Raw genomic sequence first — 24,079 nt, forward strand, 5'->3', positions numbered from 1 at the left:
AACCTGGGAGGTAGCATAAGGACAGTCTCCTGATGATACGCTGAAATTTTAGTGCTGATATGTCTAAAAATGCACCCCCTGCACGCACCAATGTCCTGGTGCAAAAAAAAATTGGTCGTGGTGGAGTGGCCGCCCATGTGGGGGGGGGCATCCAACTCAGGTTTTGCCCAGGGCTACAGTTTGCCTCATTACGCCCCTGGGGGAGGGGGAGGGGAGGGGGCCCTTCATCTGGTTGAGGTCCACCCACCTTGGGTGAAGGGGGAGGGAGGGGGCCAGTCATTTGGTTGTGTCTCACTCACCCTGGAGAGGTAGGGGGAGGAGTCTGCCATCTGGTCAAGGCCCACTCATCCTGGGGGGCGGAGGGAGAGTGAAGAGGGGGACGGGTCATCTTATCGAGGTCCACACACTTTGGGTAAAAGGGTAGGGAGGGGACACATCATTTGGTTGTGTCCCACCCACCCTGGGTAGGGGGAGTGGCCTGTCATCTGGTCAAGGCCCACCCACCCAGGGAGGGAGGGAGGGAGAGGGGGGTCAGTAATCTAGCGGTAGCCTGATCCTTCCTCTCTATTTCCCTTCCGTTCTTCTGTCCTTAAAATAAGTGCAAATGTTCCTTTTGTATGTTCGAATTTTGTAGTTCGAATTTTAATTGAACCCCTTTAGTAGAGATGACAGCACCTGGACAGAATTGAATAAATTTATTGGTTTCGTTGTTGTCCACCGATGTTGTGAGACGCCCTGAGCCTCAATGGGGAAAGGCAGCCTAGAAAGAAAGGCAGCCTAGAAAATGAACCAAATCAGTAAATACTACAAAATGAAATGAGGAGCAACCCCCTCGACTATCCCAGGACCCCCAGAAGCCACAGCAAGGAGAAAGGTAGTAGCTGAATATCCTGCCGGAAGATGCCCTGAATGCCACAGCAAGGAGAAAGGTAGTAGCTGAATATCCTGCCGGAAGATGCCCTTTCCACACCAACCTCTTAAAACATTTTGAGGCGAGAAATAAAACATTTCCTCCATGGAGCTCCGCATTGTTGTTGCCCCAAACGTTTAATTTGCAGCCTCAAAACATTTTTAAATGAATCTCCTTTGAATCCTACGCAGTGGCGTAGGAGGTTAAGAGCTCGTGTATCTAATCTGGAGGAACCGGGTTTGATTCCCAGCTCTGCCGCCTGAGCTGCGGAGGCTTATCTGGGGAATTCAGATTAGCCTGTGCACTCCCACACACGCCAGCTGGGTGACCTTGGGCTAGTCACAGCTCTACGGAGCTCTCTCAGCCCCACCCACCTCACAGGGTGTTTGTTGTGAGGGGGGAAGGGCAAGGAGATTGCCAGCCCCTTTGAGTCTCCAAACTCTTCTCCTTCTTCTTCTTCTTTAAGAACTGTTCTCTGGCTGAACTGTTTTGAAAACATTTGCAGTCACAGTGCGATCTATTGACGACGTTTCCCATGCGTTTCTGTTTCACTGGATTTCGTCCTCGGTGCTGTTTTCTGAGCTCACTCAGTCCTCCCCCCGCCCTCACCTGCTTATTTGCAGCATTTCTCTGTTTGTCCTTTTATTTTTGGTGAGCCAGTCTTCGAAGCGTCGAGTATCCGAGGAGCATCGAAGCATCGATTCGACACAGGGCTAAAAGGGGGGAGAGGGGGGAATCACATAAAGGGAATGCAGACATACATGGTTGCAAATGGGAGGATTGAAAATGTTTTAGAAACATTTTGGGGGGGGATTTGCGTGGAAAGGGCCTAGGCCTGTGGAGGCGAACCTATGGCACTCCAGATGTTCATGGACTACATTCCCATGTTCATGGACATGGGATTGTAGTCCATGAACATCTGGAGTTCCATAGGTTCGCCACCACTGCCCTAGGCTGTATGAGGTGATGCTTCAAAGACAACAAAGCAGATTGCTTATAGGATTTGCACTGGGGGGGATTTCATCTTTTGCTGATCTTCATCCTTGATGGAGTATGCAGGTTTTTGCTCCTAGCGTTTTGCCTGCATCTACGGCCGATATCTTCAGAAGCATGTCACAGGAAGATGTGTTTCTCTTCGTGACCCTCTATAAGGCCCCAAATTCAGACCCTCCTTTGCCCAAGATCCCAGAAAGCTCTTTTCACCTGGAGCAGAGCACGCTGAACCATATGAAACAACAGTGGGATTGTATTGAAGAAAATGTCATGTGTTTTTATATAGGGAGTAATGAGGAGTTGACCACATTTAGAGTGGCCCTCATGGATGTGGTGGGGAACATAGACACCCTCAACATTAGACCCAGTCCCAGGAGATACCATAATATGCTTCTATTTGTCCAGCTTGGCGAGTATTTTATACCGGGAGACTCTAGCTCTCCTTAGTATTGTCAAGACCTGTCCATACACTAGTTCATACAATCATAGAGTTGGAAGAGACCCCAAGGGCCATCAAGTCCAACCCCCTGCAATGCAGGAAACGCACAATCAAAGCTCTCCTGACAGATGGCCATCCGGCCTCTCTTTAATAACCTCCAAATTGGTCTTGTTGTGTCTCCAGGAGAGGTCAGGAGAATGGGGCACCCTCATTAGTTCCTGCTTATAGTTTATGTTAAAGTTTCGCTATGTAGAAATGGGTGGGATTCAGCATCACGGTTCCACAGCTGGGCGCATCTGGACTGTTATCTGTGAGCATGGCCCAGGGAGATAAGAACATAAGAAGAACATAAGAACAAGCCATCTGGATCAGACCAGAGTCCATCTAGTCCAGCTCTCTGCTACTCGCAGTGGCCCAGATGAGGCAAGCTTGTGAAGGCAGAAGGGGAGCTGTTGCCTAGTAACAGGGTTTGGGGAAGAGGTACACATATACCTTTTTGGAGATAGTTTGGTGGGAAAGCTTTAGTCTCAGCAAGAATTCCCGTAGTGTGACCTGCTTTGAACTCCACTCAATAAATCAATTTCAATCTTATCTGAGTCTGTTAATGAAGTGTGGAACGGGACAAGTATGACCCACTCTTCAGTAGGGTCTACCATGTTGAATGGTGGCCAACCATAGTTTGGTATTTGTTGCATGGGTCGTGGAGGATGTCAAAGCTTGGTTCCATTTCGGATTGCTTCATCTGACCTGATAAGGTACAATAAAAACTGGGTGCCACGTTCCATAGAAAGGTAGGGTTGCCAAATGTTGGGTGGGGACTAGAATTGCCCTGGGATTACGACTGAATTCTGGACTATGGAGATCAGTCCGCTTAAGGGAAATGGCTACTTTGAAGGGTGGTTGCAGTCAAAATCTCTGCGGAGGTCTCACTCCTTCCTCCAGTCCCCAGGATTTTCCCAACCTAAAGCTGGCAACTTTAGGGGTAATGTGACCCACTTGCTTTCTCTTCTTGCAGGAGAGGAAGTGGATACATCTTACCAGCGTTACCACTCGTTCCGGCTAAATTGTCCACCTCCTTGGACAGCCCTCCCCCATGGCTTTTGTCCTCGTGGGTCCCTTTCAGATGTTCACAACGTGGCCTTTTGGATGTTTACAAATATGGCCTTTTGGGCGGGTCCCATGATCCTTTTGGGTGTTTGCAATATTACATTTCGAGTGTTCACAAATAGTGCCCTGTTCCCTTTTTCGCCCATGGAAAAGCTCGTAGGATTGTGTCAGGGTTGTGTACCTGTGTCTCTAAGGTAGTGGACTTTTGGCACCGACAGACCCTTTCCCATCTCGGTGTGGCATTTCTAAAGACCATCCCCCCAGTGTCCCCAAATAATGAGAGGAATTCTGATTCTTTTTTGCTTGCAGAATGTCACGAACATTCATTGGAAGTAAGAGACACCGTAGCCCTCCCCACGGCACACAAAGCGCCGCAACAAAACCCGAACAAAACAAAACCAAAAGACTCCAAGCCAAGCCCAACAGGATTCTTGTTTTTTGTTTTTTTTCTAAAATCCATGATTAAAACCTGGTACAAACAGGTGAATATATAGATATATTTCTTTTAGTAGACGTAATATTTTCCTCTCTCTCTTTTTTTTTAATCTCTCTCTCTCGGTATACAGCAAACATTTGCAAATATAGATTATTTTTTGTTCTCTCTGTACAACAGGACAACAGCTTTACAATGCAACATTGTGGTAGAATCTTGCATCAAATGAACGCACAAATGGGACTTCAGGCGGCTTATAGTCTAAACTGGAAGACTCCATTTGCAAAAGGCCCAAAATATTACCGTTTTGTCTGTTTTTTTAATCCTTCTGCTACCTTTCCCCCCTCCCTTTTTTGGGGATTTACCTTTTGTCATTTTCCCTTTTTTTTTGGTTACGGAAGAAGAAGACAAAACTGTACACAATAGTCCACGAAAATCACAGAATTAAGGAGTCATGCGATGCAGTTGGTTTACTTCGAACTCCTTGGGCTATTTGTTTTTGCCTGGCTCTCTCTCTCTCTCTCTCTCTCTCTCGTTAGTTCCGTTCTTCTTTCTCTCTTTTTTAATATTGAATTTTCTGTATTTTTTTAAAAAAGAAAACAAAATTCTCTTTCACTCTGTCGTTTATTTTTTTCAGCGTCTGTCCCTCCCCCTCCCCTTTCCTCAAATTTGGTAATCATCTCGCGTGAGCAAGACAATAAGATATACCTCTCTCTCTCTCTCTCTCTCTTTCTTATACATTATATAGAATAAGTATAGATTCTCGTTAAGTTATTTATTTGTTCGTTGGAAAGACAAGTCTGGAATAAAAATAGCTGCTGCAGATTTTTTTTTCTCGTTTTGGTCCAGTGTTAAGTCACGAGTTGGTCGAGGACTCAGGACTTGTGCTGGGCAGAGACCCCCTTCCAGTAATCTAAGATGTCGTGAAGATCCTCGTCTTTGGCAAACTGGACCTTTTTGCGCAGGGCGTGGCCGGCGGCCATGTACTCCTCCTCATCTTTGTGCCGCTTGCGGTTCAGTTTGAAACGCTCCCAGATGCTGTGGGACGGTTTGCACGTGTACTCGGGGCTGGAGGAGTAGCTCAGGTTGTGGTACTGAGGCGAGAGCTGCGAGTAGGCCAAGTCTCTGGGGCGGGGGCGGGTCAGCGGCTCCAAGATGGAGGGCTTGCGCCCTGCCATGCTGTCGTGCTGCTCCCCTTGGTGGGACCCGGGGTACGAGTGCCGGTGATCGCTGTACTGTCGGATCTTCTCGGCCTCGGCCCGCAGGATAGCCGCTGCCGGCGTCACAGTGAGAATGGTGTCCGCGGTCGGAGATGTCTTCTCGATATATTTGGCTTCTGATTTGTGGCCGGAGCCCTCTGAGCGGAAGGATCGGGGGCTTCGTAGGGAGCCGCTGGAAGAAGTGCTGGAACGCTTGGGTGGGGCTTCCATGCTGTGGTGCCTCTGCAAAGGGTGGTTGTAGCTCTCCTTGTAGACCGGAGCCAGGAAGCCATGCTTGCCGGGGATCTGTTCCGATAAAAGCACCAGTTGAGGCTCGGCTGTGGAGACGGCTCCCGACTTCACCCCCTGGAAGGAGGTGGACTCTGATTTCAAGGCATCGATGCAGTTGTTGATGATTTGGTTCACTTTGTCCACCTCTTTCGTGATGGTGGAGATCTCGGCCACCGAGCTCTGGCTGTCGGGCGCGATCGGCAGCTCGCACTCCCTCCTTTCGGGCTGTTCTCCCGTGCGCACTTCCATGTAGTTCCCCTTGGTGGCCTTGGGGGTCTCGCTGCTGTCAATCAGTTTATACTGCTCGACCTCTCCCACGGAAGGAAGGTAGGGGATTCGGGTCACGGTCTCGCCGCCCAGCATCTGGCCTTGCGACAGCTGGGAGATGCTGGTCGTCTCCATCTCTGGCCCGTATTTCAGCTCGATGATGGTCTTCTTCATGTTGACCGCTGCCTTCTTGTGCTTCTCCTCCTGTTGCCGCTTCTTCCGGAGGCAATAGTACACCACTCCTAACACAATAACCATGCCGAACAGGCAGCCCAGGATCGTCATTATGTAGTGAGTGGCCGTGGAAGAGCTGGGGATTGGCTCCACTGTCTTTTGTTTGTTGAGGTTGATGGTGAGGCAAGTGTAGTTATACCTTGAGACTCGGTTGGAAGACATCACGCAGTAAGTGTAGTCTTCGTTCGCCACCAGGTTGGTCAGCTCGATGTCCTCTTTCTTCTTCAGCAGCTTGGCGAGGATGTTATAGCGGCCGTTCTCAAATTGGGCCAAGGTGTACATCTTGCTGTACGGCACTGGGATCTGGACGCTCAGCGTGGCCGAGTTGTGGGTCACGTGCTTCACTTTCATAGTAGGGTACAAGCCCGGGTCGATAACAGGCGTGTGCAACGAGGCCTGCGGCGTGGTGCCGTCACCAGAGAAGCACTCTTCCTCGGGACACGTGTTCTCGGGGGGAGCTGTTGTCGCCAGGTACTTGGGAGGGATGAAATGAGGAGGCATCGTGTATGGGCCGCCTGTGCAGAGGGAAGAGAGCATGCCCAGGGCGTTCCGGTAACCGCTCCGCCCCTGGCCTAAAAGGTAGTACCCGGAGTAGTCCGGCGGCGAGTCACACTGCATGCGGTCATAGGTGCGCGTCATGTTGGTGAAGCCCTCGAGCCACTGAAGGAAGCCCAAGAGCTCACAAGAGCAGTAGAAAGGGTTGCTGTAGAGTTCACAGACAGAGAGTTTGCTCAGGCCCCTGAAAGTGTTGCTGTCGAGCCGCTGGATCCGGTTCACGGACAAGTCAATGTTCATGATGTTGGGGCACTCCCCGAAGGCATTGGGGGTAACCATCTCAATGAGGTTAGCCTGGAGGTAAAGATACTCGAGCTTCCCCAGGCCCCGAAGGATTCCTTCCGTCAGGTTCCTCAGGCGATTGTAGCCGAGCTGCAGCACTTGCAGGTTATACTGTCCCGAGAAGGCACCGTCCTCGATATAGGAGATCTCGTTCTTGGTCAGGTTGAGGTATGTGAGGTTGCTGAAGCGGCTGAGGGAGGCGAACTGCACGCTCTTGATCTTGTTGTCGTTCAGCCGCAGGTCCAGGATCGTGCTGTTGATCTGCTGGGGGATGGACTCGTACGGTGGTTGGTTCTGGCTGCAGATGGCCAGCCACACGAAGCCCTTTTCGCCCTCAATCAGCCAGCAGTCTGCCCGCACCTCGCCCACGCACAGCAGGGAGACAGCCGCCACGCATGTGCACAGTGCCGATGTCACAGCCCACCGATGGCCTGCCATTTGGAAGGGCCGCACGGAGACAGGGAGATCCCTGATCTGCTGGAAGGCGGAAAAGGAGTGGTTTGTCTTACAGCAGAGCCCCACCTTGGGCTAATGTTTCCGGGGACGCATTGTTATTCTAGCCTTTCTCTTCATGGTTGCAAACCACGAAGAGTCATGCAAGAGGCGCGAGAACGTCTTGCTCCCAGATCACCCTTTCTGGTACCAAAGCTTCAGCTGAGGTTCTCCCGGGAGACAGGTTCTTCTGCCATTGTCTCGTTTTTGAAGTGACACAGTAGGAAGACGGATCTTGGGAGGAGACGGGATCTGGCTCAAGAATGAGCTAAGCTCTCCTCCCTCCAAGCCTCCGACCTCCTCTGCCCGGTCCTTGGCTCTCTGGCTTTCGTTGCTTCCTGGGGTTTCCTCGGGCTTTCCAGCTGGGCTCCTTATCCATCTCTGTGGTCCTCGGCACACGTCTTTTTGTTGGGTCACTCAGTTCTCCTGCCAACACAGAGACAGACACAAAACGGGCATTTAATGGCTTTGGTTGAAACAGAGAACCCACTCATTTAATTTGGTTTGTCTTAATTTTGGATGGCTACAGTTGTTTGGTGGAAATGTTACATCTTGGAAGCTATGCAGGGCCACTACTTGGATGGGAGACCACCAGGTAAGGCTGTGCAGAGGGACGCCATGACCAACCACCATTGCTTCTCACTTGCATTGAAAGCCCTTTGCTGGGGTGACCATAAGCTGAAAGCCAAGCTGTGTCACTACTTGGATGGGAGACCACCAAGGAAAGCTCTGCAGAGGAAGGGAATGGCCAACCACCTCTGCTTCTCCCTTGCCTTGAAAGCCTCTTGCTGGGGTCACCTGAAGTTCAAAGCTAAGCCGGGTCACTATTTAGATGGAAGACCACCAAGGAAGGCTCTGCAGAGGAAGGCAATGGCCAACCACCTCTGCATCTTACTTGCCTTAAAAGCCCCTTGCTGGGGTCACCATAACTTAGTTTGTGACTTGACAGCAAATCCATACGTACATGAAATTATTTAATAGATGCCTGTCATGGAGTTACTGGACCAGACGCCCAAGGGTTGTTTGCCATGGAACCCTGTGGTGTCACTATAAGTTGGTTGCCAGTCAATGGCACTCTCTAGCACCGTGGTGGCGAACCTTTGGCACTCCAGGTGTTATGGACTACAATTCCCATCAGCCCTTTCCAGCATGGCCAATTGGCCATGCTGGAAGGGGCTGATGGGAATTGTAGTCCATAACATCTGGAGTGCCAAAGGTTCGCCACCACGCACCATTAAAAACCACCTCCACCATAAAAACATAGACCTGTAAGCAGTAAAAGCACACTACAAACGTTAATAGATTAATCCCTGAATTAAGAACCTGGGACAATGGGAACGTTTTGACCCGGCACTGAAAGAGAGCAGGGTAGGTCCCAGGCCAGCCTCAGGGGGAAGGGCACTCCAAAGGTGAGGTGCCATCTCTAGAAAGGCCCTGTTGCGTTTCCACCTGACTTCTCTTAACAAATGAGAGCACAGACAGCGGAACTTGTGAAGCACAGTGTGGCATAGTGGTTAAGAGCAGGTGCACTCTGATCTGGGGAACTGGGTTTGATTTCCTGCTCTGCCACTTGAGCTGTGCAGGCTTATCTGGTGAACCAGATTAGCTTGTGCACTCCAACACATGCCAGCTGGGTGACCTTGGGCTAGTCACAGTTCTTCAGAGCCCCACCCACCTCACAGGGTGTTTGTTGTGGGGGTGGGAGGGAAAGGAGATTGTAACCCCCTTTGAGTCTCCTACAGGAGAGAAAGGGGGGATATAAATCCAAACTCTTCTTCTTGACTTGCAGAGCTGGTATGGGAGGAGGCAGTGTCAGTGTGAAATGGATATAATTTTTTTATTGTTTATTGTTTTTATATTAAAAAGAATAACAAAACATAGAATATAAAAGTAAAAGTAAATATAAAAAATAAGCCATTCCGGATTAAAACAACTGGAGATTACATCTATTACATCTATATACAAAAAAGTGAATCTTGACATTTAACACATTCTAAGTTTTGGAAAGCCTTTCTTATCAATCATCATTATTTATCTAGAATTATTCTTTTAAGTTTGACCTTCTTTTTTATTTTTTTAAAGTACTTGCTGAACACTAGCTATATTGGCTACACCAGTAATTAATGAGATAACGTAAATTATATTAGTTCTATAATTAAACTCTATTGCGATCAATATTGATATAAAACACTCTAATATAAGGCATTATACCCCATATGTTTTAGTCAGTTTTCTAATTTGCAAAAACATTGTTGAGCCGTATCAGTACAATACATAAAATATAACTTCCTCTTCTCATGGAACTCCTGTTTCAGCTTTCTGTAAAGGGAATATACATTTTATAACTCAACAGCCTAGTGGGAGACAGCATAAGAACATAAGAACTAGCCTGCTGGATCAGACCAGAGTCCATCTAGTCCAGCACTCTGCTACTCGCAGTGGCCCACCAGGTGCCTTTGGGAGCTCACGTGCAGGATGTGAAAGCAATGGCCTTCTGCTGCTGCTGCTCCCGAGCACCTGGTCTGCTAAGGCATTTGCAACCTCAGATCAAGGAGGATCAAGATTGGTAGCCACAGATCGACTTCTCCTCCATAAATCTGCCCAAGCCCCTTTGAAAGCTATCCAGGTTAGTGGTCATCACCACCTCTTGTGGCAGCATGTTCCAAACACCAATCACACGTTGAGTGAAGTGTTTCCTTTTATTAGTCCTTATTCTCCCCGCCAGCATTTTCAATGTATGCCCCCTGGTTCTAGTATTGTGAGAAAAACACAGCGTGGTACAGTGGCTAGGGCCCCTTCCGCACATGCAGAATAATGCACGTGCAATCCACTTTCACAATCCACTTTCACTTTCACAATCCACTTTCACCCCATCAGATCCTCTGAAGATGCCAGCCACAGATGCAGGCGAAACATCAGCCCAGAAACCACACAGCACCCCACTTTCACAATTGTTTGCAAGTGAATTTTGCTCTTCCACACAGTCAAATCCAGCTGCAAAGATGCTGATGAAATTATCCCCCCTGAATCTGTCTAAACCCCGTTTAAAGCCAGATAAGACTCTGCCACTCATGTGGAGGAATCGGGAAACAAACCTGGTTTGACGGATTAGAGTCCACCTGACTTTAACCACTACTAGGGACTCCTCCTCCCCCCTGAGAGTAGTTCAAAGTTGCTTGCCCCCTCGTTCACCTTTGCTGCCCTCTCTGAGATCCTATTTCCTTATCGCCGATCAATAAATGCAGAATCCAACCTCTGCAAAAATAAAATTCAAAAAACAGCCAATGGCCGAGCAGCAGCAATCCTTTCCAAATGATAAATGTTTAATCACGCACAAGAGACGGGCGAACAGGGGAAAATATTGGCTTGCGGGCTCCGGATGGTAAAATCAGCCAGGGCTGTTCATGACGTGCAAAAAACATCAGCGCTGACGTCGTGACGAAGGCACGGTGAACGTTTTATTAATGGCAAGGCTCAGTAGCTGGGGGTCTGTTTTGAATATGTCAGGGGTGGAAACAGCTTGCTGCCTCAAGCTTATTCCCACCTTGGTTTCTGTCCCCTGGCTTGGCTTCCCAATTGCTGAAGAGTTGGGTTTTTTTAAAGGGACCTTTGAGGCTCCATCGGAGCTGATTTCCTATTCAAAGTCCAGCCCGTGCATGAGAGCATGGACGGCTCTTCTGCGCCATGCCCCGATTGGCGCACTAGATTCTCCCCCCTTGATGCTTAATGAGACATCCCCAACCAATTTCTCTTGCCCTTCTGGCGGCTGCTCGTTATTAAGCAGCCCTGGGCAGAGGCGGAGAAGAAACACCTCGTGTGGCTGATATCAGATGAGAAATCAAAAGAAGAGTGAGCGGGAAGTCATCGAGGAGAGGCCAGTGTCCAAACGTTTGAGTCAGCGAGAAAAGAGCCCTGGAAGCATTTAAAGAAATGTCCCCTTCTACGGCCCCTTCCGCACGGGCAGAATGATACACTTTCAATCCACTTTCAAAATTGTTTGCAAGTGGATTTTGCTATTCCGCAAAGCTGCAAAGTGCATTGAAAGTGCATTATTCTGCAGGTGCGGAAGGGGCCTATGTGTCCCTGTACCAAATATCCCAGCCCATATGGCCAGAGCCGGGGCCTTTTCTGTCGTAGCCCCAGCAATGTGGAATGGGCTCCCTGAAGAGGTGACGAGGGGCCCCTTCCTTGGAGATCCTCAGGAAACACTGCAGGGCCCGCCTGCATGCCTGCCAGGGCTTTTGAGGGTGCCTGAGCTGGGGGCAATGGGTTTGAGGATGGCTATTTTATTTTGGGTTTTGAAACTAAAACAGTTTGTAACTTTTATTGCAAGCTGCCTTGAACAGCAAGGAAGGTCAGGGTATAAATCTTTTTAAATAGAAAGAAAGAGTTTGGGTTCTGTGTGGTTTCCGGGCTGTATGGCCGTGTTCTAGCAGCATTCTCTCCTGACGTTTCGCCTGCATCTGTGGCTGGCATCTTCAGAGGATCTGATGTTGGGAAAGCAAGTGAAGTAAATATACCTGTTGGAGTGTCCAGGGTGGGTGAAGAAACATTGTCTGTGAGTAACAAAGAAGACAGCCAGGTCAATAGGTGAGGGCATCTGAATGGAAGTATGAGTAACAATGAAGTCTATAGGAGTAGCAATGAAGATAGCAAGGTCAATAGGTGGGAGCATCTGAATAGAAGTATCCTGGCCTTTGTTTCCTTTGTCTATAGTCATCCTATGTTTGTGTGGAGCTAATTAGTCACTGTCTTGACTCTAGTATTTTTCAACACTGGCAGCCAAGTTCTGTTCATTTTCATGGTTTCTTCCTTTCTGTTGAAATTGTCCATGTGCTTGTGGATTTCAATGGCTTCTCTGTGTAGTCTGACGTAGTGGTTGTCAGAGTGGTCCTGAATTTCTGTGTTTTCAAATAATATTCCATGTCCAGGTTGGTTTATCATGTGTTCTGCCATTGCTTATTTTTCTGGCTGAAATAGTCTGCAGTGCCTTTCGTGTTCTTTGATACGTGTCTGGGCGCTGCGTTTGGTGGTTCCTATGTAGACTTGTCCACAGCTGCATGGTGCTGCTGCAGGAGTCTACTGCATACTGTCTTCTTTGTTACTCACAGACAATGTTTCTTCACCCACCCTGGACACTCCAACAGGTATATTTACTCCACTTGCTTTCCCAACATCAGATCCTCTGAAGATGCCAGCCACAGATGCAGGCGAAACGTCAGGAGAGAATGCTGCTAGAACATGGCCATACAGCCCGGAAACCACACAGCACCCAAGTGATTCTGGCCGTGAAAGCCTTCGACAATACAGAAAGAAAGAGTTCTGCATGCCTTTACCTCAAAAAGGCGGCCTCAAAACATTTTAAATGAATCCCCTTTTAAAACAATTCTCCAGTTTTGAAAACGTCTTCGGTTGTTGTGCGAACTATTGATCACATATCCCACGCTCCTCTGCTTCCCTGAACTTCTTTGCTCCATTCCTCCTCATCTGTTTATTGGCAGCATTTCTCTGTTCTTTTATTTGGGAGGGGAACAATCTTCGAAGAATTGAGTATACAAGAAGAGAATTGCGGTATGAGGCTGTAAAGCACCGAAGCATTGATTCAAGCTAGACTATTCTTTTAAAAGGGAAAAATCATGTAACAGCAGCCAGAAATCATTTCGAGGAGGTGAGTGCGGACATACATCATTGTAAAGAGGCGATTGAGAATGTTTTGGAAACGTTTTTAGGGGATTTGTGTGGAAAGGGCAACTAAATGCTGGCGCTTGCTTGCCTGCATGCCAACTTGATGCCCGCCTGCTCAACCTATAAGTCTCAGTTTGTCAAATTAAAAGGTCAACTATTGAATAGAGAGTTCTCTACCCTAATCACTGCAGCCAAGAAAACGTGCTCCCCCGTGTATTTTTCTCTCCCATTTGAACGGGGCCACTTGGCATACTACCTGTATTGCTTAATAAACCCTGTTCAAAGGAGAGCCATAATGCTCGCCAGGTTTAATGTTATGCCTTCTGCCTTGTTACATGGCAGATTTAATAAGCAAGAAAAGGCTAAAAGATTGTGCCCATGTAACGATGGCTCAGTTGAATCTCTGGCCCACCAATTACTTCACTGTCTCAGATTCAAGGAAATCAGATCTAAGTATGTGAATCTCACTCCTTTACATTTACCCCATCTCCCCGATTTAATTAGATTACACTACTTGTTGGACAACCCTGATCCTTCTCTCTGTATGATAGTGGCAGACTTTCTTTTGGAAATTACTAAACGCCAGTAGATTTCCTTCGTCCTAACATGTATATCCTGTATTGTATATGCTTTTTAATCTGTTTTTATCATTGTTGTACTGCTGTCTATGCCAATAAAGGCTTGCTTTTAAAAAAAAGTTTGTCAAAACACCATGAGCATTCCCAAGGATAATGGCCCTGCAAAGCTGCCCCATAATATTTTGCCAGTCAAAGAAATGGGTCGCCCAACTCCCAAAGACGGGACCTTGAAGCTGGCAAAAGAGCCGGGCAAAATTCATACGCTGTCGTGCGTTCCCCATGTAATTCATTTATCAACAGGGCTCCCGCGGCTCCGATTCCGCGCTGCGGTGTGCCGCCTTCCGCCCCGGAGCTTATGAAGATCTAACAAGATCGCAGCCCGCAGGTAACCTGGCTGAAAGCCACTGAGGATAATTACATGTAGCGTGTGGTTAAGAGGCAGAGTTTCCCGGGTAAGCCCCTGCTGTCTTAACGGCGGCCTTCCGAAATATCAGATTGACTGTCAGGGGCCGAGAGCCGTTCAGACACAAAGATGCAGAGACGCAGATTCTCCATTCAGATCAAATTAGGCATCGCCATTCTCGATGCTACGCTGCTCTTTTTGGGTGGCTCCTGCTTCATTTGCAAACGCTTTCCTCTGGGCCCAGTCTTATTGTCACTATTATGGAAAGGCGCTTCATGCCTCACGCAGGGCCGCCGCTGAAAACGGCATCCCCGCATCATTTGTGTCCTTTCCCAGAACGTTCTTTTGAGCCCTGTGTTTTGTCATTATTTTAGAAGGGCATGATATTATTGAGGGCTGTTGTCCCGAGTCCAAGAGAGGAAGGGCGGTATAGAAATCTAATAAAATGAAATAAATGCTCGGCTGCCACTGAAAATGGCATCCCCATTGCCCCAGCGGAGCAGCTTGTAAACAGTGACGCTTGAATTTCACAACAGCTGAGCAACACTCGAACTCTTTGGCAAGAATTTGCTGGCACCACATTCTGTTATGGACTTTTGTGGTTTGCATTCTGCTGGTTTTGATACATAGCACTGAATAAGGAATCTAGCTTCTTATGAACTATACCTCTTTATATTTAAGAGTTTAAGGACTTATGTCAATAAGATACATTTGAGTTTTTGAGACGATAGTAGATTATTTATTTGACCATAATTGTTTATGTTTTCACTACCAGCCAGCTGGTGTGCTGCGCAATTTCCTGGGTTAATTAATCCCCATGTTCTTGCATTCTTTCTGCTTACAGTAAGTGGGCATATCTATGGCATATTTATGGTTCTAACTCCCAACCCTGCAAAGACCCACAGACTGGCAAAGACCTGCAGTGGTGTTCAAACAATGAATTATGGCCAGCTCTTCTGTATTCATGGATGAGGTGAATGCACAAGGATTTAAAAGGGGGAGGGGGTTGGACAAATGTAGAGGAGGTAGGTATATCATTGGTTATTCGCCACAATAGCTGAATGGGGTCTTCTGTGTCTTGAGTTTGGTAGCTAGGAGGAACCAGGAAGGGAGGACCGTTGTCTGCAAACTCTGCTTATGAGCATCCCTGTGGCATCCGGCTGGCCACTGTTGGGAAACAGGAAGCTGGGCTTAATGGTTAGATTCAGCAATGCCAGCGTGGTGCGGTGGTTACGAAGGGCACACTCTAATCTGGTGAGCTGAGTTTGATTTGCCACTCCCTCAAATGCGTCAGTTGATTCTCTAACCTTAAACTGAGAATAGTTTCAGAAGTGTGACGATGCTGATCTTCAGTAGAAGACCAAGATTTGAGTCCAGTAGCACCAATCACTCAATCCATCATTTCTTATGGGCATGGACCGACAGAATATTGCTCTGGGTTTCCCCTTTGGTGCAATCTGTCTGTCTGTCTACTATATATTGTTGTGTGTAATCCCTATGTGTCTATCTATCTGTCCATTCGTTTCTCTATCTGCCCCACCTACCTCACAAAGTACCTGCCATGGAGAGGGGAAGGTGATTGTAAACCACTGCTTAAAGATAGGGGGAAAGTGGGATATAAGAGCCATTCCTCCTCCTCCTCCTTTCCTTCTCTTTCTCTTTCTTCTCCTTCTCCTTCTCCTCCTCTTCCTTCTCTTTCTTTTCATTTTCTCCTCCTCCTCCTTCTCTTTCTCTTTCTTCTTCTTCTTCTCCTCCTCTTCCTTCTTTTTCTTCTTCATTTCCTCCTCCTCCTTTTCCTTTTCCTTCTCTTTCTCTTTCTTCTTCTTCTTCTCCTTCTCCTCCTCTTCCTTTTTCTTCTTCATTTTCTCCTCCTCCTCCTTTTCCTTCTCTTTCTCTTTCTTCTTCTCCTTCTCCTCTTCCTTCTCTTTTTCTTCTTCATTTCCTCCTCCTCCTTTTCCTTCTCTTTCTCTTTCTTCATTTTCTTCTCTTCCTCCTTTTCCTTCTCTTTCTCTTTCTCCTCCTCCTTTTCCTCCTCCTTTCTTCTTCTTCTTCTTCTTCTTCTTCTTCTTCTTCTTCTTCTTCTTCTTCTTCTTCTTCTTCTTCTTCTTCTTCTTCTTCTTCTTCTTCTTCTTCTTCTCTTCCTCCTCCTTTTCCTTTTCCTTCTCTTTTCCTTCTTCGTTTCCTTCTTTTTCTCCTTTTAACTCCACCATGGAATGCATGTCATTTTGGAACCCAGCCTAACCAGTTTCACTTTCTCACTGTGGACCAGGGAATCAAACAACACTTCGGTCTCTTCTATGACCATCCAAACTCCTATAATTTGTGACTATGGAGAGCGTGTCCCCTGGTTTAAACACTTCGTGCAGGAACCCCTGGCTGGATTTATGGCACCACCCCCCGCTCTGGAGGAATGGAGTTTATTGTTAATAATCTAACACTAAAAGGGTAACATCTGTTTGGGACAAACTGTAATGAGATTTAAACCCCAGGTGGAAAAAGGACTCTGCCATAATAAATGACTTGCTGTATGTCTAAATAGTTTTAATTTTTTCGTTGGCAGAAAGAGCGGCGTGTTTTTGAATTTTTTTTCCCACCTCGGGCTCCTTTCTGCCAGCTCTTTTACGTGGCTGTTGTTTAATGATTGCTATTAATTTCCAGGGTGGCAGATGGTGTCTAACTGAGTGGCGCTAGAGATCGGAACAGTGGCTCAGGAAAGCGGCATGCAACATGTGCCTCTGCTCTGACAGAGAGGCAGTGTGGAGTAGCGGTTAAGGATCTGTGAACCCTGGGTTCAAATCACGACTTATGCCATGAAACCATGGGTCGCGGGCCGGTCACACTCTCTCAGCCTGGCATATCTCAAACAATTGTTGTGAGGATGAAATGGAGGAGAGGAGAATGATTTAACCTGGCCACGTGGTGAAGTGTGAGAGCAGCGCGGTGTAGTGGTTAAGAGCAAGTGGATTCTAAAATGGTTAAAGGTCTGGATTCCATGCCCTACAACATAGGTGTCAAACTCGCGGCCCTCCAGATGTTATGGACTACAGTTCCCATCATTCCCTGCCAGCATCATGGAGGGCCACGAGTTTGACACCTGTGCTCTACGAGGTGCGACTTTGGGAGCTGGGCTTGTTGTGTCTGGAGGAGAGACGTTTAAGGAGTGACATGATAGCCATGTTTAATATTTGATGGCATGTCATATTGAAGAAGGAGCAAGCTTGTTTCCTGCTGCTCCAGAGACTAGGGAGTAATGGGTTCAAAATATGGGAAACAAGTTTCCACCTAAACATTAGGAAGAACTTCCTGATGGTCAGGGCTGTTCGATAGTGTTTCGAACAGAATGCACTACCTCAGAGGGTGGTGGAATCTCCTTCTTGGGAAGTTTTCGAATAGAAGCTGGATGGCCATCTGTCAGAAGTGCTTTAATTGTATATTCCTACATGGCAGGGGGTTGAACTCAATGGCCCTTGTGGTTTCTTCCAACTCTATGATTCTATGATCCAGGGCCGAGAGTTCAGCACCATGGACAGCTGTTGACTGGCCGTTTCCTTCATTTCTATGGTTCTAATCTGGATTAGATTCCCTTTTCCTCCACATGAGTGGCGGAGTCTTATCTTGTGAACCAGATTTGCTTCCCTACTCTTACATTCCTGCCGGGGGACCTTAGGCTAGTCACAGTTCTCTCCAAACTCTTCAGCTCCACCTACCTGACTGTCGTGAGGACTGGAAAGGAATTTGTTAGCCCCTTTGAGTCTCCTTACAGGAGACTCCTTACAGGAGAGAAAGGGCGTGAGTTTTAAGCTGCTTGGAGACTTTACAATTGGGAAAAGCGGGGTATAAATCCAACTCTTCTTAAGAGCAGTGAACTCTAATTGGGAGACCTGAAATTGTTTCTCTGCTCCTCCACATGAAGCCTGCTGGGCGACCTTGGGCCAGTCACAGTTCTCTCTGAACTCTCTCAGCCCCACCTACCTCACAAAATGTCTGTTGCGGGGAGAGGAAAGGAAAGGAGTTTATAAGCCGCTTTGAGATTCCTTCCAGTGGAGAAAAACAGGGTACAAATTCAAACTCTTCTTCTTCAATGCAGTTGACGGAGCATAGGGTTGATCTAGGACAGTGGTGGCGAACCTTTGGCACTCCAGATGTCATGGACTACAATTCCCATCAGCCTTTGCCAGCATGGCCAATTGACCATGCTGGCAGGGGCTGATGGGAATTGTAGTCCATACCATCTGGAGTGCCAAAGGTTCGCCACCACAGATATAGGATCTCCACGGCACCCCAGTCAGGACCCAGACTTGTTTGAAGACTCCTTGGAGGGGGAAAGGTGAAGGGAAATTCCTCTTTCCCTTATGGGGACCAGGTCAGCTTCCTTCCTCCAGCTGACGGGAAAGGCCCCATCTCAGGTAACCTCAGTAATTACTTTTAATCTTCCACTCAAAATAACTCAAAGCCAAGCGCAGGCGGCGCTAAGCTTCCTAAGCTCTTGTTACAGCAAACTTAGTTCTCTGAGGCGCCGGGAACCTCTTGGTCCTAAGAAATCCCCCTTGCTTGGAATACTGGGACCAGTCCTGCTCTTGAGAAAAGCGGTGTTTCCTTTTCATCTAGGCTTTTAACTAGGGGAGTTGATTTTTTTTTTAAAAATCATTTTATGGTCTGTGCACTGCCTTGCCAAACTACAGTTCCCAGGATGCTTTGGCGGGACTACGTTGGTATAAAGCCAAAATAAGTTGCTTAATATGCAAGAGCGGGCCAAATCACAGGATGCTGTGTTGCTTTTGGCTGCAGAGACAACCTAAGAAGCAATATCTGTAGCCAGCAGGGTTCAAAGTGGTTGTGTTCAGCCAAGCCACCTGGAAATCTGTGTCCAGCTCTGGATACAATTCAAGAAGGATATTGACAAGCTGGAACGGGTCCACAGGAGGGCAACCAAAATGGTCAAAGGTCTGGAAGCCATGCCCTATGAGGAGAGACTTAGGGAGCTGGGGATGTTTAGTCTGGAGAAGAGAAGGTTAAGGGGAGACATGGTAGCCATCTTGAAATATTTGAAAGGATGTCATGTTGAGGAGGGAGCAAGCTTGTTTTCTGCTGCTCCAGAGACTAGGACAAGGAGTAATGGATTCAAACAATGAGAAGTGAGTTTCCACGTAAACCTTAGAAGGACCTTCCTGTTTGACAACATAATCTGCTGCCTCAGAGGGTGGTGGAGTCTCCTTCTTTGGAGGTTTTTTTAACAGAGGCTGGATGGCCATTAGTTAGGAGTTTTTTGATGGTTTCTTCCTACTGGGGTTGGACTGGATGGCCCTTGTGGTCTCTTCCAATTCTATGATACTATGATTTCCATCCCACCAATATGCCTAAGTCTCTTTTGACTGAATCATGCTCAGGTTCATTTGGGGGAATTTTTATGTTAGTAAGGCTGAGTTTCTAAAAGAGGCACTTCTGTCTTAAAGAAGATGGTTTCTGTTTTTCAAAATGGCTCCCTCATAGTCAGTAGGTCACTTTGTGGTAGCCATGAGCAGGAACGTATGGTTGGGCTAGTGTTCAATGAATGCTTCCGCCTCACCTGATAGACTTGCTAGACCATGCCTGATAACTGATAGGAGAGATCATGGAGGCATTTGAGTGACAATATCACTTCCAGATGAAGAATTACACTTCCTGTTTAGCAGTTTTGCTTCACAGGGGAAAGCGAAGTGACAAGAAACATCACGTTTCTTCAGCGTTTGGAAACTGCACAGCTTCTCTGCTGCGCCCTGTGATGGCTTTGGAAAGGGTAAAAAACAATGCATACAGGAAAGAGGGATGTAGGGATGAGCTGCTGACCCAGCAGCACCGTAGGCAGAGCCGCCGGAACACCAGCCCTACTTATCTTCTGGTCGACCGCCCCCCCACTCCTCACCGATGAGTCACGGTCATGAACTACCTGTCATTACAACCACCGGTGTCCTGTGACAAAGGGACAATGGTCTTGCCCCCAGGTGAGGATTAGGCCCAGACGCTGATGTCCCTTCCGCGACGTAGCAGCCAGGTGTGAGATCATGCATCACATGATGATCTCTCAGTCTCCCCGCCTCCTCGATTTCGCTCCGCCCCTTCTACATCACTCGCTTAGGAATCATGGCCAAAGGTGCCAGGAACCAGCACGCTGCAGAGTCGTTAGAACACATCGGACACCACAAGCCCGCCAAGCGGGCGCTTCCACCAGATGTTATCACCGCGTCTCGTCTCGTTCTTGCGCTGACCTCGCGGCACGACTACAGAGGACGGCGGAAGAAACATAAGCTGGCTGCGAGGTGAAACACAAGTGTGCAAATGGCCATCAATGATTACCATGTGGGGTATCAGAAGGAGACAGCAGCCAACCACTCTTCTAGCCGGCTTAGATCCCATCTCCAATCATGTCTTTGAGCCCCTCTTCATCCATACTTGCATCGAAGGTGTACACAGAAGTCTTTGAGCTCAATCAACTCCTTTGAGGAGCAGCACTGTGGTTGAAACATAAGTGGTAAAACCTACCATACAAATGTAACACCCACCCAAGCCATGGCCGATCAGAACGGGCTGATATCAAAATGCGACGGCTAGCGTTTTTTATTTGTTTGTTTCAACTCCTGCTCCAGCATTGGCCGTTCCTTCCTAAAGGAAATAAATAAAATGAACCAAGCCTGCTGAGTAAACTCGGGAAGGGTGTCTCTTCGGTGCTGGGCAGCCCTGCTGCCGGTGCGGCAATGGAGCCGCAATGTTAACTCCCAGGCCTTACTGGCCACTGACGTCCTCTCAGCTGGGAAACGCTTTTGGCTCAGCCGGGAGAGGCTGTTGATTTATGCCTCCAAAACTCAAACGCTCTGTTGCTACTGACCTTTCCAGAAAGGGGCTGAGACTGCGCTGTAGACGTAATAGCATCTGTTGCACGCCCTTTTACCAGAGGCGCTCGCTCCTCAGTCATTTGGAGGACGGACGTGTTTAATGTTTTCTTCCCACTTCCAATCTGTCTCACTGGCTTGTTCCAGTCTCTTTTCTGCAGGGGTCTGTTTTACTTTATTATGTGTTTCCTTTTCTTTGCATCCAGATGCCTCTTTATTTCCAAGAGCACTGCCTCTTTTCAGGGGAGAAAATGAGCAGGTGCAGGCAGGCACAGGCAGGTACGGCGTGCCGGTCAGAAAGGGGCCAAACCGCTATCTTCTGGTTCTCACCTCTTCCCCGTGAAACATAGTGGTGGAAAACAGTGTGGTCAAGTTGCAGCTGACTTACAGCAACCCATCAGATTTTCTAGACAAGTCGGTTAACATTTGCCATTGCCTGCCTCCAGGTAGCCACCCAGGATTTTAGTGGTGGTCACCTGACCATGATCCACCCCTCAGGTGGAGGAGTGGGGGATCAAACCCAGTTCTCCAGGGAAGAATCCACCTGCTCTTAACCACCACATCACGCTGGCTCTCAGTAGACCCATATAACACAGTTGAGTCTAGACTCTTCTTCAACCTGCCTCCAAACAATTCCACTAGACTTCGATGGCTCGTTCCTGGTTTTTCAGGTGGGCCAAAGAGGGTCTCAGGGATTGGTGTTTGCTTCTTGCTCTCCCCATGACAGCCAATGGGATGTAGCGGTTAAGAGTGGGTGGACTCCAGTCTGGAGAACCGGGTTCAATTCCCCACTTCTCCACACGAGCGGAAGACTCTTGCCTGGTGAACTGGATTTGCTTCATTCCTGTTGTGTGACTCTAGCCTGTCAGTTCTCTCAGAACTCTCAGCCCCACTCTTGCCTCACAAGGTGTCTGTTATGGGAAGAGGAAGGGAAAGGAGCTTGTAAGCCACCTTGAGCCTCCTTACAGGAGAGAAAGGCGGGGTATAAATCCAAACCCTTCTTCACTTCTTTGTTTTCTTTCTCTTCTCTGTGTGATCACACAATTCCTGACAAACTCACAGAATGTGACAGCAGGGGCAGAATTTTAAATGGAAAAACACTGCTGGCAGAGTGGAAAACATTCGGCTGGTGGTCGGGAACTAGACTTCAGTGCCGGTCCAAGCTCCTTCTAACCAGCAAAAGGGGAATAAATCAGCGGGAACGGTACAAGCAGATGCACAATAAGTAGGCGAAAAAAATCACAGGCATGTGCGTTCTTTAATCCGACTGATTTATTTTCTCAAGGGCTGCTCCTCAATCCACCTGGCCCCCAGCAGTTTTACAGGCCTGTTTGCAGGATCTACGGTCGCCGTCGGGGCACGGAACCATCTGGAAAACGACTCCAACCTCCGCGGCAACTTGAGAATTGAGTATTTAATCTTCTCCCCATCTGTCAAGTTCTCTTCCTCTGGTCTAGGAGGGGGAGGTGGGGGAGAAGTGGGGGAGAGAGTGTGGGAAGTTCCTTCACAATGCCCCTGCAGTGGTGGGAGATTAAGGGGGGACATGATAGCCATGTTTAAATATTTGAAGGGAGGCCATGTTGAAGAGGGAGCAAGCTTGTTTTCTGCTGCTCCAGAGACTAGGACCAGGAGTCATGGGTTCAAGGTGCAGGAAAAGAGATTCCACCTAAACATGAGGAAGAACTTCCTGACCGTCAGGGCTGTTCAACAGTGGGATTCACTTCCTCAGTGAGTGGTGGAGTCTCCTCCTTTGGAGGTTTTTTAACAGAGGCTGGGTGAACGTGTTGGGAGTGCTTTGATGGTGTGTTCCTGCATGGCAGGGGGTTGGACTGGATGGCCCTGGTGGTCTCTTGCAACTCTATGATTCTATGATCGAGGGACGAGAGTTCAGCACCACGGACAGCTGTTGACTATGATTCTATGATCGAGGGATGAGAGTTCAGCACCACGGACAGCTGTTGACTATGATTCTATGATCGAGGGATGAGAGTTCAGCACCACGGACAGCCGTTTCCTTCATTTCCCTAGCTTGGTTTCTCGCTCCCGCCTACCTGGGTGTGTTTTAGCCAGGTAGGTGTTGGCAAGCCCATCCATCTTGCCGACTTCAGAAGTAACCATGATTTAATGGCTGGAAATGAAAGTTAGACAAATCTCGCCTTGGAGTAACGTGCCCTCCCGCACGAAGGGGGAAGGTAATTAAAATGTTCCAAAAACCTTTGCCATTGGAGGGAGGAAGGGTTTTGCTAGATGGCCGAAAACCTCCGAGGCCGAATCGATCATTCTTGGAGAGGATCGGCTCAGAAATATCGAGAGGCTAGTGGGATAATCTGGCCAATAGGAACCCCGCAGTTTTGTGGGCTCTTATGAAGATTATTATGAAGATTATTATGAAGATTATTACTGAGCAGAGGGAAGTACACAACTTCCCCTGGTGATGGTGGGAATTGGCATCAAGTCATAAGAACATAAGAACTAGCCTGCTGGATCAGACCAGAGTCTATCTAGTCCAGCATTCTGCTACTCGCAGTGGCCCACCAGGTGCCTTTGGGAGCTCACATGCAGGATGTGAAAGCAATGGCTTTCTGCTGCTGCTGCTCCTGAGCACCTGGTCTGCTAAGGCATTTGCAATCTCAGATCAAGGAGGATCAAGATTGGTAGCCATAGATCGACTTCTCCTCCACAAATCTGTCCAAGCCCTTTTTAAAGCTATCCAGGTTAGTGGCCATCACCACCTCCTGTGGCAGCATATTCCAAACACCAATCACACGTTGTGTGAAGAAGTGTTTCCTTTTATTAGTCATGGCCAACTTAGTGTGACCCTGTAGGACAGGAAGCTCACCTTGGAGGAGGGGGATTTTCGAACAACTGACCTCCTTAAGGAGTCTTCCATCCCAGACATGCTCACCATTTCCCCCTGAACTCTGCCCCCCATTTTGCTTGGGAATGGACCTCCAACGCCTGCTTGTTCCCACCCAGCTACATGAACCTCTGATGCTGCCTTCTACCGAGTCAAATCTTTGGGCCCTCTTTTGAGGCAGAAGGGTCAATATTGTCTGCTTGGCCCAGCAGTGGCTCTCTGGAGTCTGAGGTGGAGGATCTTTCACATTACCTCTTACCCATTTTTATTTCACCGGAGGAGGATGAGGAGGAGGAGGAGGAGGATGAGGAGGAGGAGGAGGAGGAGGAGGAGGAGGAGTTTGGATTTATATCCCCCCTTTCTCTCCTGCAGGAGACTCAAAGGGGCTTACAATCTCCTTGCCCTTCCCCCCCTCACAACAAACACCCTGTGAGGTGAGTGGGGCTGAGAGAGCTCTGAAAAGCTGTGACTAGCCCAAGGTCACCCAG

General features: G+C 48.1%; 1 protein-coding gene across 1 annotated transcript in view; it reads right to left on the reverse strand.

Moving 5' to 3' along the window:
• Window positions 1-3,861: 3,861 nt before the first annotated feature.
• ELFN1 (extracellular leucine rich repeat and fibronectin type III domain containing 1) overlaps window positions 3,862-24,079 on the reverse strand; it is a 131,329-nt gene continuing 111,111 nt past the window's right edge. Inside the window, exon 3 of the mRNA XM_048494997.1 lies at window positions 3,862-7,628. Coding sequence (XP_048350954.1) covers window positions 4,758-7,148 — 2,391 coding nt within the window. The 5' untranslated portion in view covers window positions 7,149-7,628 and the 3' untranslated portion in view covers window positions 3,862-4,757. The remainder of the gene's footprint in view (window positions 7,629-24,079) is intronic.

This window comes from Sphaerodactylus townsendi, linkage group LG04 (genome assembly GCF_021028975.2).
Source record: "Sphaerodactylus townsendi isolate TG3544 linkage group LG04, MPM_Stown_v2.3, whole genome shotgun sequence".
Classification (NCBI taxonomy): Eukaryota; Metazoa; Chordata; class Lepidosauria; order Squamata; family Sphaerodactylidae; genus Sphaerodactylus; species Sphaerodactylus townsendi.